The sequence below is a fragment of the Lichenostomus cassidix genome, chromosome 3, assembly GCF_008360975.1.
Source record: "Lichenostomus cassidix isolate B80296 chromosome 3, HeHo_3.0, whole genome shotgun sequence".
In the NCBI taxonomy this organism is placed as follows: Eukaryota; Metazoa; Chordata; class Aves; order Passeriformes; family Meliphagidae; genus Lichenostomus; species Lichenostomus cassidix.
In genome coordinates, this window is record NC_139483.1 from 40,575,033 (window position 1) to 40,592,472 (window position 17,440).

The 17,440-nt window shown below is 41.5% G+C and overlaps 1 protein-coding gene across 1 annotated transcript; it reads left to right on the forward strand.

The window, feature by feature from the left end:
• Positions 1-554: 554 nt before the first annotated feature.
• Positions 555-6,831, forward strand: FAM89A (family with sequence similarity 89 member A). The gene is made up of 2 exons (XM_085055440.1): positions 555-884; positions 4,830-6,831. Exons 1-2 carry the CDS (start codon positions 630-632, stop codon positions 4,986-4,988), a joined length of 414 nt encoding a protein of 137 aa, XP_084911566.1. The 5' UTR covers positions 555-629; the 3' UTR covers positions 4,989-6,831.
• Positions 6,832-17,440: the final 10,609 nt, after the last annotated feature.

Sequence of the window (17,440 nt, forward strand, 5' to 3'; positions counted from 1 at the left end):
TTGACTTAGGATAAACAAGACTTAGCAAAAATCAAAGCATCAGTATATTAGCAACATTATTCTCATTCTGAATCAAAACCACGGCACTTGTACCAGCTACTGAGAAGCCATCTACACCAGCCCAAATCACGGCACAAATAAACATCTTGATGGAAAGGGAGAGCAGTGTCGCGTTGTCAGGCGACTGATGTAACACCATCGCCACAGAAGAACTGGTCACCCTCCGCCTGTAGCAGTTAATCTGCTTTCATGCTTGCTTTCACTGCGCTTCATCCCTTCCCCAGCCCCTGGGCCGAGCCCGGAGGCCGCAGGGCCCTTCTGCCTCCCCCTGCCCGGGGACAGAGCGCTGCCGCGGGGTGTTTCTGCGGGGCACAGCCTGAGGCCTCGCCCGCAGCCACTGCCCCGGCTCACACAACGCAGCCACGCAACCCGGTCGCGGCCCTCGCTCGGGGCACCTGCGGCTCGGCCACACGGCCGCCCCCTCCCTGCCCGGCTCCCTCCCTCTCTTCCCTCCGCCGGCCCCTCACGGCTCCCCTGCCCCGCCCGGCCCGGAGGCGGGGCGGGCTCCGGGCGGTGCCTCCCGCGTTGGGGCCGAGGCGGCTCCTTCCGTCGGCGGCCGCGGCTGCAGCATGAGCGGGCCGGGGCTGCTGGGGCCCGGCGGCGGCGCGGGGCTGCCGCCGCTGCCCAAGAGCCTGAGCGGGCTGCTCAACTCCTCGTCCTCGGGCGGCGCCGGCGGCCAGGGCGGGCGCTGGCGGGACCTGGAGCGGCTCTACGCGCAGAAGTCCCGCATCCAAGACGAGCTGAGCGGCGGCGGCCGGGGCTCGCCGCGCCCGCCCAAGCCTCCCAACCTGGACGCGGCGCTGGCGCTGCTCCGCAAGGAGATGGTGAGCGGGGCGGGCCGGGGCTCGGCGGGGGCGGCGGACGTGGCGAGCGGCGGCGGGGGTGCCGCCACCTCCCCGGGGCCAGGACGGCTCCTCGGCTCCGGCCCCGGTGGGCGCGGGCGGCCCGGGCCGGTGCAGCCCCGTACCCCGGCCCGGCTGCAGGGGCGCCACGAACCGCTCCGGTACCGCGGCGGGGGAGGGCCGGGCCGGGGGCGGCGGGGCTGCTCCGGTGCGGATGGGGAGCCGCTTACCGCGCCCTGCGGCACCCGCCGGGACACGGCACCCCGCTGAAAGGCTGTGTTAGAAAATACCCCAGTGTCGGCACTGATTGTGCAGCCCAAGCGGCTGTGATTAGGTGTAGTTTTCTCCAGGAGTCTGTTTTGATCCTGTAGCGCGGCGTTATTATAACGAAATTCTTCCGGGCGACCTGGCGCACCTTTGATTAGACACTAATTGGGTGTTGGTGCTTTGCTGGTGCAAGCAGCAGCTGTAATGACTAATAATAGCCTAAGCCTTGCGCGCTGGGGATTCTGAACAATCAGTACAAGAAAGACAAGGAGCTGCTGGAGAGTGTCTAGCAAAGGGCCACAAAGATAATTAGGGGTTTGGAGCATCTCTCTTATGAAAAGAGACTGCAGAGATGGGCCTGTTTAGAGAAAAAAAGACTGAGAGGGAATCTCACTAATGCACATAAATATCTCAAAGGTGGGTGTCGAGAGGATGGTGTCAGACTCTCTTTGGTGTTGCCCAGCGACAGCATGAAGAACAGCGGCCATAAACTAAAACACAAGAAGTTCCACCTCAACATGAGGGAGAATTTCTTTACACTGAGGGTGGCAAAGCACTGGAACAGGCTGCCCAGGGAGCTCCTGGAGTCTCTATCTGGAGACGTTTAAAACCCACCTGGACACCTTCCTGTGTAACCTGCTTGAGGTTACCCTGCTTTGGCAGGGGGGTTGGACTGGATGATCTGCAGAGGTCTCTTCCAACTCTGGTAACTCTGTGAAGCGTATAAAATATGATATTGCTGAAAATCTCCATGGTTCAAGACCGTTTTTCTCAGACTAAAAAGGTGCTCAAGGACAAGAAGCTCTGTTGAAAGGCCCTTCTGTGGATTTAGAAGAACAGCGTATAGTGTGCTGAAATCTAATGTCTGCCACCAGTGTTTCAACAGTTAGAGATAATTCTTAAAACTGTGTATTAGAATTGCCAGTTCACATTAAAGCTCAGGAAGGATTGGTGTCTGTTGACTGCTGAGGCTTTCTTCTGCGATGCTGTAAAGGGAAACAAGGACATTGGTCTTAGTTGTCTTAAGCCCTTCCAAAAACGCAAAGATAACTCATTAGACGAGTCTAATCTATTTTTTTTCCTAATGGGAAATCAAATGAGATACTTCTCAAAGTCATTTGGTAACTAGACTTCCCCTCTTCCCCTTTAAACTTTCCTTTAATACTCTGTTGTCCTTGATGGTAATTTGATAAAATACTTCTGAAGAAAAAGATACTTCTGAACACATCAAAGACTTTCAAGCAACAGGCTCCTTGGTTCCAGGTGTACTTTCTTGTGGCCCGTACAAATTAGAGAGGCTCCTGTGGAGGAATAGGTTGCCTTTCATCAAGAACATAGTAGCACTTTATTACTGATATTGAACACTCTTTCTTGCAGCAAAGATACAATTTTTTTTGAGTAATGAGTTGGCTTTAAATTTTCCATAGTGAGTGAGGAAGAAGTGCATAGCAGCATCTTTCCCTGCATGATCAATGTGTATGATCACAATTGTATATACACAATGTATACACAATCAACTTGTGTATGCAAGTTTTTAAAGCTGACGAAGTGATGGACTGGAATGCTTTGGAGAAGTAGGGAGGAAAGGAAAGGTCATTTCAGAACTGTGATTGTGAGGAACAGAGTTGATCACATGGAACTGTGCATTGTAGGTTGTCCTACCAAGAGTCAAATGCAGGTTGGCTGGCATTAAAATGTGTGCTAATGATGTCAGGGTTGGACATTTCTTCAGGCTTTTCCTACCTCATACTTCAAAATTTTGAAGAGGCTGCATTTTTCTCACTAGACTTCTTGTTTGATTATTTGACACTTAGTAGCAGCAACAGAAAAATAAGGTATTAAACTTAACCATTTGGTGTTAAGGCCTGTTACATTAATTCTGCAGAGCAATTTCTGCATTAAGTTTGTGTTTGGCAGTCAGAATTAAACTTCACAGACAATGCTGAAGTCCTTTATGGAGCTGAAACAGGAGAGCTGCTGGTGAAAATGCTCCCACATTCCTTAGGAGACAAAGGTTGCCTGTCCCCAGGTTGAATTTTTTGGCTCAACTCACTCCTGATTAGTTTTTGAACAGTTCTGGACTGCAGTCTTGTCCCTCAAACACATAGTTCTCATTCAAGTCTGCCAGGTGGGTCTCATGCTTTCATGTCATAGTGTTTACCTGAGCTTCACATCCTTTCTTACCTGAGGTGAGCAGTTTGTTTAGGTTATAAAGGAAGATGGGTAAGAAAAGTAGCGTAGATCTCAGGTGGTAGAAAGGCTTATCTGTAAAGGACTTCATGTTTTGGTGTCAATTACCTCATCAAGTAATTTGCGTTGTCCTTGAAAGATGCAGTGTTGCGTTTTCCTCAGTGGCATTGTGGTGTATGATTTTTTTTTTTTTTTTCTCCTTACCTTCACAAGGAGGAGCTGGCAGGATAGTTCAGCAATGTCCAAGGAAGATCTTCATGCTAGCTTCTTGTGGTTTTCTTGTGTGCTGAGTGTATCACTCCTTAGAATTTAGACATGTAAGGAGAGATTTTTGAGGTAGGAGTTCTCATTCTGGATAAAGTATAGCCTGGTATTCAGGGTGCACTGAAGACTGCTAACTTTATTTATTTATTTCCTCTTGACGTTGAGTTGTGGCAAAAACTTTTATTTGATGAAACTGAGGCCTACTAGGAACACCCTGTCAGCTTTACACTTCCTTGAAAAATAAAGCAGAAATGGCTGTTTCTTGAGAACCTCTAATTGGGTAGTGGTTTTAATTTACTGCAAGACAAAACCAAATTTTAATTTGATCTGACTTGGATAGGTGACAATGTCAAGTGAACCCTCCATTTTGTTGCCAGAGAGGGAGACTGCTTTGAGTTAAATTAGTAGCTTTATTTCACTTTGCAGTGCAACATACTGGTTTTGTACCTGACATAAACATGCACACCACAAGGCAGCCTTTTTATAATGGTTCTCCAAATCTTTAATTAGCTCTGGAACTAATATTTGAGAAGTTTAAGGACCAAAAAATTAGGTGCTTAATTATAATCAAGCCTGTGCTTGAGTGGCACATGAAAATACTCTGAAGATTTGCAAAATATGATGTATGTCCTTGTGTCACTTCTGCTTTAGTTTTGCTGCCTGAAAGTAGTGTGCTGTATTGTGCTAGACATACCTGGCCTGGTCAGATGCCTATGTATGTCAATATAGAAAAGAAGATTAGAGCAGAAGTACTTAGCTGGGAAGTAGGAAAACCAGGCAGAATCCCATTTAAAACTTACTCCAGGCCATTTTAAACAAGAACAGAGTGACTGTGATGCTGTGAGAGAAAGAAGTGTGAAAGACATGCAGTGTTTCTGGAAAAGTATCTCTCTTGCATAATGAGCAATACAGACTTTATGAATTTTTCTGTAATGGTTCCAGTAATGCTTATGGGAAGTTAAGCACAGTGTACAACATTTTGAAGAATGCTTTGCTGTTTTTTGCACTATGGCATCCATTGTTCTTTGTTCTTTTGTCCCGTGGGGCATCTGTCACCCTAGAAAATGGATTTTACTTCCATATTTCATAACTGTTCAAGGTGGAAAAGAAGCTTGAACCTCTTGTTTAGCAACAAAAGATATATAGCATTATACTGCCATAAGAAGACAATTGTAGTAATGATTGTTTGCATTGTTCCCCCTTCAGGTTGGCCTTCGGCAGCTGGATATGTCATTGCTGTGTCAGCTCTACTCCCTGTATGAATCCATTCAAGAATACAAAGGTGCCTGCCAAGCTGACTCTAACGCAGACTGCTCCTATGCCCTGGAAAACGGATTTTTTGATGAAGAGGAGGAATACTTCTAGAAGCAGGAAGATTCACCTCGAGGCTGACTGAACTGAGATTCTTTTGTCCTTCTCTCCCTGTAACACACCTCAACAAGAACAACTGGAATTCGTATTGATCCCTCTTCCTGAGGAGGAACACCCAGCTTCCCTGAGTTGTGTTAAATTCTCTTATTTTAACAGGCTGTCAGTACAAGTTACTCATGCAAATACCACTTGAGGAAAGTGCTGTACTTTAACTTTTGAAGAGTCCTCAGACATGCTTGACAAGAGTTTTCAATTTAATTTGCAAGGTGGGTGTTTTCATCTTACAAACGTTGGTAGCTTATAACTGGAATTTTAATAGTAGAAGACAGCAGCAACTTCCTGAGTTGTAGTAACTTCATAAGGGGGGAGGGAAGCCTCCGCTGTGGTGTAAATAGCTGTAGGTGATTTTTTGGGGGGGCGTCAGAGGCATTGATAAATGCATTTTGAACAGGCATCTGGATGCACGCACATCCTCAGCACTACTAAGCTAGTTCTGCTCTTACCGGCTGCATCCAGGCTTGTACTGGGTGAATTGTTTACACAGTTAAATTTTTTTTTTTCTCCTTAAGCTAATTTATTCCTTACAAGTTGTACATGTGATAGTGAATGTTATCAGCAGGTTTTCTTTTTCTGTTGATCTGATTCACTTTCTTGGTACTGCCACTTGGCATTAACTTTTATACTCTTCTCGGATTTCTTGCATCAGCGTAGCTCTTTGACCTGCTAAACGCTGCTCTGAAATGGTTTGCTTAGCTTTTACTGCACTGCATAGTAAAAGCACATTTTCAAACATAGTCTGTCTGCCACTATGTGGCTTAGAATAACATGAACTCTTGTGCAAGTGTTCTTGATCATATGAAGAATAAGGAAACCTCTCATATGACACAATGGGACAAATTGCAATATTTTATACTGGGTGAACTTTGTTGCTGTAAGGTAGATGACAGCTCTTTTTAAAAATGCGAAATAAGTATTTTGAGCACATACTTTGCATATGTTAAAACTTTTTATACTAACTTGTTCTTTGAAATATAACTTATTTTTGTTTTCAGAACTTGCTAAAGCACTTGGTTAAGTTTTTATTATCTCATAGTGTGTACATGTAATGCTTAATCAGCTGAGAGTTGCCAACTATCTGAGTCTTCACCCTTCTCCATTTTAAGTAAAATCAACTCACAATGTGATTGTTTCTTAAATTTAATTCTAAAAATTGCTGTAAAGCACAGTGCCTGAATCTTGACACAAGGTAATAATCAAGGGCTTAAACCTCAAAAGGTTTTTGCATGGTTCATGTCTGGCATGCATGCAGTTTGCAGGAAGAATTTGAGATCACGTTCTGGGGTACTTCTCTGTTAATTTTTAGCAAAGGCTAGGATGTTGCAGTGATAAAAGCCAAGAGACTTCCAGGGTGCATTCCCTCTAAAACTGGCTTATTTTAGTGGAATTCAAAGGCCTCAAGAGTAAAGACTGTGCTGTACTTGTGTATGTGTATGAGTTCTTAATCTAGTCTGTGGCAATGGTTGGATATTTTTTTAATGTTAATTCTGGTCTAATTGCTTCACTCACCCAAAACTAAACTGAATGATAAGGAAAACACAGATAATCCAGATAGCTACATCTGTACTTAAAAAGTTGTGTGCCTATGTGTGTATACATGTATAAATATATATACACACACATATTTACATGCAACTTTATGCTTTGACTTAAGAATGTATCAACTTTTAGTATAATTTGCTGTGCTTTTGGTATTTACATGAGGCTTTTTCTAGACTGTTGAAGTACTGCTATTTTCTTGCTCTTTCCCCAAAAATAAAAAGCATGATGTTTAGCATAACTTCTTAATGTTGTGTGTATTTTAATTTACCTTTGCAGTTAATACAAACCATACCCCCCTTCCCAACCCTCTCATAAGAAAACTAGGACTAGCCATCACCCTGGACTGAAGCAAGCAATTTGTAAATTATAGTGGAAAAGGTTCCACCTACCTCTATTTGGAATGGAATTTCCTGCTTCTCTGTCTTAATTGGATTTTACTTGGTTTTGAATTCAGGAGAAAATCCTGTTTCTAGTACTAAAATTAATGACTCTGTTTTACAGATCTTTAGACACTGCCACTCATTAATAGTTTCAGTGGTGAGAATGGACTTGAGCAAAATTTACAGTACTTTCTCTTATATAAATTAAAAAGCAAAATTATTTATGTTTCTAATCTTGCTTGTGATTTGGGCAATATGGAATGTTTGGCTGGTATTCCCTGTACCAAGGGAAGCATAAAAGTCTTAAAGCATCAGTCCACAACATCTGGACTGGAAAACAGGATGGATTATAAGGACTTGCTACATTTTCAGCACCTTGTCCCTTTTAATCAGATAGTCTTGCATGGGCGAGAAGTTATAGTCTGTATTCCTAAGGAAAATTCAAATGCTGTGAGGGCTGGCTAGCCAGATGAAGGTTTTAAAAAGAAGAAATTTCTTACTCAGTCAATAAGCAGTCGTTCCAGAGGCTGATTTCTATGCCTGGTGTTGCAGTTGTGAGCTGTATCTCTTTACCGCATTATATAACAGCATGAAGCAGGGAAACTGCTCTGAAAGAGAGGTGCTTGGTGGGAAAGTATAGCTCAAATACTAAGTTGCAGGCAGCTTCAAGTCCAAGTTTGGTGCATGCATGATGGAACAGAATCATGTTACTACAAAATTTTGCAGCCCATGGTCCAAACCACATCCCAACACAGCTTTCCCATTTTGACTCCATAACCCCAGTTCATCTTACAGATAACTTTTTAAGGGTACCTTTTAAGCATAATGAAAGAAACTCTTGGAAACTTCTCTACCCAGTGAATGCTACAAAGCTCTTACAGTCCCACATAGCACACCCAGTAATGAGCAGGCCCAGGGAAAGACAGGTTTACAAGGAAACAAGGACAGACTCTGTCTGCCCAAAGATGGAAAACTCTCGAGTACAGCAGTTCAGAAGGCAATCTGCCATGGGTAACTAAATAAGTGTTAGGTCTCCACTATCTGTACTTGAAGTTTTATTTTTGTTTCAACAGCTTATCACCCTCATTCTATTGCTATGACAACTGCAGAGTCATACTGTCATAATAACATTCCAGTTTAGTCCCCTGGAAATTTCCTTAGTCTAAAAAACAGAAGAGTTTGGAAGGAGTGCTCCACTCTGGAGAAAGTGGGTGCCAAAAAATAATGGGCTCCTGATACCATCGCAATTACAACAGATGAGCATTTAGGTTCAGCTTCAGCTCCTGGTGAAGTCACTGTCAGTGCTATTAACTTTAGTGGGGATGGACTTCAAAGCAGGGATCTTTTCCTAAAATCAAAATTGTTGCTTGGTGTCTTTTATTTCTAAAACTGGAACAGCTGCATACTAAGATACAGGAGATGTTCAAATACACACTACAAATGTACTACTAAAAGGTACTGCTTTAATGCACTAAAATGCAGCAGGCAATCATTAGAATAACTTGTAAAAAGCATAAATGTTGCTTCAAAGAAAGAGTTTTCCAATAAAGTTGGGGCAAAATTGCACTCACTTTATGCATAGTTGGGATGCTTGCTAAAGTCAAGTTTTTATTACAGTATGTGGTGTAGTCATGTAAAATTGTAAGAATAGGAGAATTATGCAAAAATTATTATAGTATTTGTAATTAATTTAGTTCCTAATAATAGGTAACCAAATAATTTTATGTGACCTTTAAAATAAGTTGATATTTTAAAATGATGTTTACAATTTCTTGTAAATAAGACAGTTTGCAAAAGTTTAAATGCAATGAAGAGAATAGCAAAGCCCTCACACTCTTTATTAAAAAGTTGATCCACTTAGGACTTACTTACAAGCCTAAGGTTTTATGTCACATTTAGCCTACATCCTAAGGAAACAAAGCTTATGCAGTAAATCTCTCCAGGCATTTTCTGTCAGTCTGTTTGCTATAAACTAGATCTGATAGGACAGAAGTTCGAAAGTTGCTCTGATTTTAGAAACCTTGTAAAAATTTGGAGCTGGAGGAGGAGAGCGACTTACTACTCCTTCCTGGGACCAGGTAAAACTTACCTGGGATCACAGGTAAAACTCCCCTTTTGGCTTCTGTTTGGCCACCTGGCTGCCAGACAACACAAACTGGGTGGTGATGAAGCTGCTGGTGGCTCTGCAGCAGCCAGGGCACCACAGCGCTGGGTGCCAGTGGGGTGTGTGAGAAGGAGGGAGTCTCAGCACATCTTTTAGAGAGTGAGGATGAAAACTGCAAATTCAACAAGGGGCCCTGGGAGAACCCCAGGTGTTACCTTCAGGACTTAATGGGATGCTGAAAGGGAAGAGAGGGGGGAGGAATGTTACATTTTCTGGAGGTTGGAGCTTGGCACGGTTTGGAAGGAGATGCTGAGGTTCTGGGACACAAGTTCTTTGAAATCCCATGTTTGATTAGTTCTGCTGCTGACACCTTGGGGGATTTGTCATGTCCTTTGTCAACCTGTTTTAGAGACTGGGTTTACGCTACTTGTCACGTATTTTTAACATCAGAGTCATTTGTTGCAGATACACGCTTTCGCTTAACTGGAAAGAACATGTTTTATTTGACTTTATTTAGCTGCTTAGCTAAAGTCATCCATTTTCCTTGAGGAATTAGATTGCTCTGAGGGCAAAGGAAACTAATTCCCCCACTCTGCTGTTCAGCTGACCGCTGGGGAGGAATGTGAAATGGGAGGATTAATCAGGTACATGCCAAAGGGAACCCTAACAACAAGTCTTTTTTCCAGTGTACAGCTCTGTGACCTTCTGCCACTTAGGAAGAATTTACTCTGTTTTTGTGACGCCTGCCTGTAGAGGATACATTACCACAGCAGTTTGAGGTTCATGTTCCAAATACTACATGCATTTCTCAGAAAACAACTCAGAAGTACATTTCTCCATCCATTATCTTTGGTTTATTTGAAGTTAATACATTTAACTCTAGACAACGCTGCATGACCTAAGGAAATCACTTGTTTGTTTTCTTAGCAAAGTAATTAAAAGATTTCTCTTACTTGTAAAGTCATCCTCTATTGATTTTAACATTTTTTGGGAGTTTCCAAGCTCCCTGTGTGGTAAAGCCTCTTAACTGCCTATTCTATGATCCTGGCAACTCCAACTCTGCAGGTAGGTTTACAAACACCCAGGGTCTGCTGTGAGGGCTTGGTTCTGCCATGGCTCAAGGAGCCTGGGGGATCTGTGCACAGGGACAAACTCTCCTGAACTGAGGGGGTCTAGAAGAGCAGAGGTGGTCCCACAGAACCCAGATGTGCTCCAGGGATTAAAGCCTAGGTGAGGCTGGCTGTGTGCTGGACTGGCACCTGCAGCTTTTGGGGCAATTGCACCTTGTAAGGAATGAAGAGGATTAGCCAGGGGTTCTCACTTACTCAGTAGTGAGTTTGGCTGTTTGGTTTTAAATGACTTTGGAGGGGATGAATATTCACTGCAAAAGTCTCTTCCCCTTAATTTTTTGGCTGCCTCTCTTTCATCTGTTCTCTGTTTCATCTATTCACGAAACTTAATTAAAAGAATGTAGAAACAAGCAGCCCTAAATAATGAAGCCCACATCTGATTTCAGAGGAATGTGCTTTTAGCAGTAGAATTTACATTTTTCAGATAAGGTTGGTATGCAATTTAAAAAGACAAAGCCATTTGCTACTGAAATACGCAGACTTGCTAGTATTTTGGCTCTTCTCTGACCTTTTGCCACAGATTTTAAATGCACTAGTGATAAGACATTATTAAGAAAATGTCTTCAAGAGAATGCAATCTTTCAGAATTCTTCAGTTTAATATGAGAGGAGAAATCCCATGCAAATAATGTATTATTAGAATTTAGTGTCCAAAGCAGATTGTTTGGAATTGTTAGCACATAGAGAGTTCAGTCCTATGTCAAACCACTGCCTTAAATTCATGTTAGCAGTTCAGTCCTCCTTGCAGTGCTAACTACTCACTTTCAGAAATCACAAGCATTTCTTCCACAGGTCAGAAATGTCTCTGTGATTATCTGGCTAGACACATGAGTAAGAGTTTGTGAGCTCCTTTTGGCTTAGGATACCAGGCCCTGTCACAAACAATAAAGTTGCCTGTCTGAGCCCTACCACCTCTTGCTTCAACTCTTCTGACTGGTCAAACAGCAGAACCTTTTAAATCATTCACAGGCAGGCAGTGTAATAAGGTCGTTACTTCAGTTATAAAAGCACCTGGGTGACAGGGACAGTACATTTTGTTGGTTTTTTTTTCTCAATCCTTTACAGTATCTTTGGTTACCTGAATCTTGATTTTAACAAAGCACTAATTACTTGTACTGAAAGCCGTCATGGATATTGGAAAATTCAAACATTGCATGCAGAGGTGAGCTAACAAGTGAAATTTTGAACAGGTAAAGTACAAGCTTAAACAGGACCACATTTTAACTTGTTCCGTTACTCCTAAACAACATCAAAAGCTGTTTGTATTGTGGAATAAAATTACTTTTTATATGCTATGTTCCACAAACGGTAAACTACTGAAATATGAAAACTTTGGTATAGGGAAAGGACATTTTATGAGAATCAGCTGAAAAAAAATAGTATATCAAATCAGAAAATTAGTATCTCATAGCATTAGAAAATCAAAGCTCTGTTACCATTTGGTTTTTGTCCTGTATGAACACAGCATGTCTATATTCTCTCCAAGGGTCTTGCTGCTCTTCTTTTGTCTTCTGTTAGTATTGTACAAATCATACACAAACTTTACTTGTATCTCTGAAATACCCTTGTTCTTTGACTGATATTTACTCATGATGCTCAAACTGGAGAAGCATTTCCTTAAATACCTTGCGTCATACATATAACCTGAAGAGAGAATGGAATATATTACATCAATGTATAATTTATACCTCTGTGTGCATTTTTCGAAGAGGAAAGATATTTCTGAACAGAGTTCCAATGTATTTTGGAGACCATCATTGCACAGTTGCTTGCATACAGGATTAAACCTTAAGGATAAATGAGAGAAGTAGAAATTTGCAGTAATCTCTGTGGGGAAGAAGGAATTCTGTTTTATGTATTTCTTTTATTCTGTCTCATGTCCATTTTTTACAGGATTTGCTTGAGGTCTGAGTTGTCATATGTAAATAGGTTTGTCTTGTCTCCAGTGCTTTGTGTGGTTACACAATAGGACTTCTTTTCACTTATAACTAGCTAGTCATTCAAAAGGTCCTTTCTGTTTCTGTTGCAAATGTAGGACTGTTCTAGGCTTTCAATGTCCCTTCTTCTCATAGAGAATAATACTCTTTTCTGTGCTTTCAAATGCAGGTGTATATGGGCAGAATACATCAATCAGTGTTAGAGAAGCCAAGCATATCTTATTACCACAGACATTTTTTTGTATAAGCATCTGCTAAAAAGTATGCCCACGATGAAAATTTACACTACAATTTCTTTTGAAAATTGGAAGGGAGATTGTATGGATGAATTTATTCTCCAGGAACAGAGATCTCAATTTACCATGCCTATTTTCTCACTCTCTGAATTAAAGACTTTCATTTGTAGGCACTGATTGTATTTTTGTTTCAGCTTAATGGGGTGCTACCCAGTGCATATGTCCTTTCAAAAAGTCTGTAGTAGATCTGAAGAGGCACAGGCTGCCTTGTTCATTTAAAATGAAATCTTAAATGCTTTGTGGTCTGGCAGCCAAGGAATTAGTCTGATGGATTTTTGTGTTGCTGACTTAGTAAGGCTAAGCAGGGGGTAGCAGGGAATTGGAAGCATGCAATTTAGTAAATAAAAGTGGAGGACAAAAACTTTCTAAAAGACCAAGGCACCATCTTCACAAATGATTCCTCAAGTAAAATCTTGTATTTCCCCAAAATCATATTGCTTGCATAAATGATTGTACTTTAAAAACAACTGGGCATCAAACTACCACTACATGCAATAAGAGCTGACAGGTCTCCTGATTTAGCATAGGCAGCTTAGGTTTGGTCTCTCAGAGCCAGAATCTCTGCCTGCCAGTGAGAACATCTGTCAGGAGTGCCGATCCATCCCAGCGGCTGGCGGAAGGACCAGATGACCTCTGAGCTCACTTCTAGCCCTGTCTGATTCTGTGAAAACAAAACTGTTCCCAAGGGGGTGGCAGAGGCAGCTGCCTGCTCAGGACAAAGAGCTGAGCCTTCAGGAGCAGCTGCTGCAAGGAGTTTAGAGGAGACAGCACTTTCCAATATAATGGCATGGAATGACAGATGGCACCTTCCACCCTGCCATTATAGTGAGGAAGGATCTGCACACGAGGGCTTCCTGTTTTGCCATCCTCTGTAGGGATGTATTGGAGAGGATTAAAAACACCTCTCTGAACTTTCAATCAAAGTGCTTGTGCAGCTGAATTAGATTAGAATCACCATGCTGGCATTTTGTTAAATAAAAGTAGCTGAGTAACAATGAGAGAAGGGAGACGTGATCTCTATGTGCTTTGGAGGCTGTTTTATCAGGGACATGACTTTTTTTTAAACTGATACAATCTGTTCTGTTGCACAATAATCAAACTATTGTAGGGAAAAGGTGCCTTTCTCAGTGGTGGCCTTTTCTTTCAGTGTAGGACCTTTAAATAGACAGAAGCTGCACCATTTCATACATAGATAAGGCAGAAAATGCACAGCCTGTAAGAACGGGATTAACCTTCCCTCTCCTTCCACCTACACACACACATCATTTACAAAAATTGCAAAATTCAGTCGAGCAGGAAGCTATTTTAGGGAAAAATCCACTTAAAGAACTGCAAAATAAATTTGCAAAGGTGCGAGTTTTAGTACAAACTAAGTCTTGTCATGTGGTTGTGTGAAGAAGTGAATACCTGCCATGGTGTTCATCCACAGCAAAGTTAATTTGCTTCTCTAAAGAAAAGGGTTCAAATAATCTGTCCATTATTCCTGAAAAAATTCTTCATGAATCATCAGTGTTTTATTTTCACTTTTCTCTCTCCCAGGACAAAATGAGTAAGAGATGATTGTGCTTTCCTTGCTGTGCAACCCATCTGCCATTTTCACACTACTAAGCAGGAGAAATGTCCTTAGTGGTTAATAGATTCCTGCTTTGGAAAAATTTGTAAGGCGTATGCTCAGTGTGATACATTCATTTTTGGTCCCCATCCTACAAAATCCAAGCCATTTTTTCTAGTGCTAGTATGTGGCGTGTTATTATCCAGTGGATGTTCTCAATGAAAAATGTTTTCTTCCTAGTTATTATCACACTTCTGTTGGCTTTTGATTTTCAGTGATCAAAAGAACACTGTAGTCCTACTGAGAGAAAGAGATACTATCTCTGCTGTAGCCAAGACATGATACATATGTGGCTTTGAAGGTTAGAACCAAAGTTTTATTCTGGAAGTGAAGTGAGAGACCAAAGAAAGGATCAAAGTTAGTGTGATGCATGTATGACAGCATCAGATGGGCTGCAGCTTGCCTGGCAGGGAATCACTATAAAAGTAACAGCCACAGATGCTTACAGAGTGAATTAGCAGTTCTGAGAAAGGAGTGCAAGGTGAGTAGAAGTACTTCTACATTGCTGAGGTTTTGTTTCCTTGTTTAAATCTGTGCAATGTAGCTGAATTTATTTACTGAAAAGATACCATTTGTTTGTAATATTTTTTTAAGAAATATTTTCCTGCAAAATGTACCAGTGCTTTCTACCTCAAAGTCTCAAACTGTCAAATAAAATATCTTAATTTTTCTTTTATATAGCTGAAAGTAAGATCAGCTAATGTGCCAGTTCTCTTTGCTCCAAGTTTTTTAACTAATTTCAGATTTATTTTGGCACACAACAGCTGCAGTAACTTAAATTTCATCATGAGGGATTAGTGATTTGCTGTATATACCTCTGAAAGTCTTCAGATGTGTATGTTCTAGAACTGCACGCCAGCAAGGATCAGAATTAAAACTTCCCTTGGTATAACAAAGACTTTAAACATGTCACCTTTAATATTCATATTCTCTGGCTCCTGGCATGTCTGTTTCATATCTGACATTCACGGTGTTGACTGACTCCTAACAACCTGCAGCTGAAAGGACTTAATGTTTTCATCTTTCTAAGCAGACATGAACAAATTAATCCTCCACCAAATCCTGTGATGGTGGAGATACAATCCTTTTATGGAGCCACATCTATGACTTGCTCAAGGTCGCAGCACTGGTTGGTCTTATAGCCAGGATTAGGATTCAGGTCCCCAGTCCTGTGCTCAGAGAGCCATGGCACGCACTTCTGTGCAGCTTACGGACAACAGCTCTTTTGCCTAAAACTGTCCTCCGTTAGAGATTCTAAGAAATCAAGGGGATCATCTGGATTTATTTCAGCAGCAGCCAGCTTCTATGTAAAGGAATTTAAACTGCATTTTTACCCAGGGGAAAAAACCCAAACAAACCCAAACAATGTCTATTATACTAATGAATAGCAATTAAACCTCATTAGCAGTATTTCCTAGTTGCTTTGCAGACCTGTCATTTGTCTATACAGAGCTCAAAAAAAGCTTTACAAATTTAGGACAGCAGATCATGTTTAGGAAAAAAGATTTTATGACATTCCTTTTGTCCGCATCTTCTTTCTTACCACCTCAGTAATACAGTAAGCATTACTGGAAAGACTGAGAAGGTCAGAACAGCTTTCTAAGAGGCAGGGGAGAAAATGGGAATCTTGTTGTATACAGCTTTCTGCAGATTTTAACTGCAGAAACCTGGGTTTCAAATTAATTCAGCAACAACAATCCTATTGATTTTTAGCAGTGGAGGAATGCATTCATTCTCTCTTTTGCCACATGCATTTTCACAGAGTTCAACAAGACTCAGAATAATCCTAGCTTGTGGGACTATTTAGGTGTTAAAGAGATGTTGTCCTGAAATAATTTGTATTTATAGCTTTCATGGTTTGTGTCTTGAATTGTCCTTGATACTGAGTCACCAAAACAAATGTTTTGTGATCTGTTTTTCATCACTAATTTCATTCTCACATTTCTCCAAACTGAAGACAGACGTTCATTTTTAACAGCTTGAATTTATGATTTTACAAAACAAAAATGAATCAAAGAACACGTATGTAAAAGTGCCTGCCTGTATGTTCCTTCCAGTTTTGAAATCTATAGTGGTTTCTTTATCAACTCCAGATGGCACTGCAGTGCTTACTTAACACCACCCTGCTGGGGAAGGCCTGTGGAATGCAAAAGCAGGCAAGCCCCTGAGAAACAAGGCCCTGCTTGTTTCATGAGAAATCAGCGAATGGCTTTCCAGTGCAGATGTCCTACTTCACTTTCAGTTCAGTGAAGACTGGAGTAACAAATGGCAGCTTATATGCCTCCGAGATAGGACTTGTGTGGAAGAAAGGGCTCCCTTGTGTGCACATGCAGGAGGTCACAAGGGTAGTTAGTAGCCCTTGCATGCACCAGCAAAGCCTGATGCAGTACACACCAATGCAGAATGAAGGGAGAAGCTCTGCTGCTGCACAGCTCTTCCTATTCAGTGACTAATTATATCCCTGTATAATTGGTAGTTCTGCTTTATAAAAGTGTGTTTCCAAGGCTGGAGTGCAAACCATTGATAAGTAATGAGGTAACTGGTATCTTTTCTAGGGAAACCCATTGACTTTACTGCTTGGAAGACATCCTTTGCTATGTCATGTTGTGACTTAGACTATTACAAAAATGTCTACAGTAAATACTTCTCTTCCTTCATGTTCATCATTCGTAAACCTGGGAGTAGGATGTTCTTGTATCTGCTTAATGATAAACTCATAAACATCTATACTGCATATTTTCTTACATGATTTTCTTGAGATGTTATCTCCTTAGTTTTTATGGTCATCTTTATTTTGTAGAAGTCTGCCAGACTCCTACCTTCTCTTTTAATCCTCCTTAGCTTTTACTGTAACTCTCCAGTTTTGCATACACTGATCTCTAAATACTTGTTACATGACCTATGGACCCAGCTGAAGTTCCCAGCTCCCACAACATAATCACTAAACCATTGCTCAATCCAAGTCTCAGTAATACCCTTGGTTCATCTCTGCATTTCATGCAACAGAGTTCTGGAATCTGATCTACAGGCCCATGAGTCTTCCACAGGCCACAATACCCCTTTTGATTCCAATCAAAAAAGAGTTTCTATAGGTTCATTTGCTGACTGTTCTATTTTTAACACAAGTAAATCCTCTCCTGTAAGTTAATGAAGCAACTGATGATACATAGAAAGGGCAGGCTATTTGTCATCCACCTTCCGGCACAGGTAACTGTTTCATTACAAAAAGTTTATGGAAAAAGGTGAGCTCAAAAGACAAAAAGGAGTAAAAGCAAGAGAGATATGATGGTTTTAAACAGGCAGAACCTTAAAATAGTCTTGGTTCTCTCTAAAGCACCATATGTAACTTTTTCAGAAGCATAAAAAATGCACACACACCTGCCTCCCTG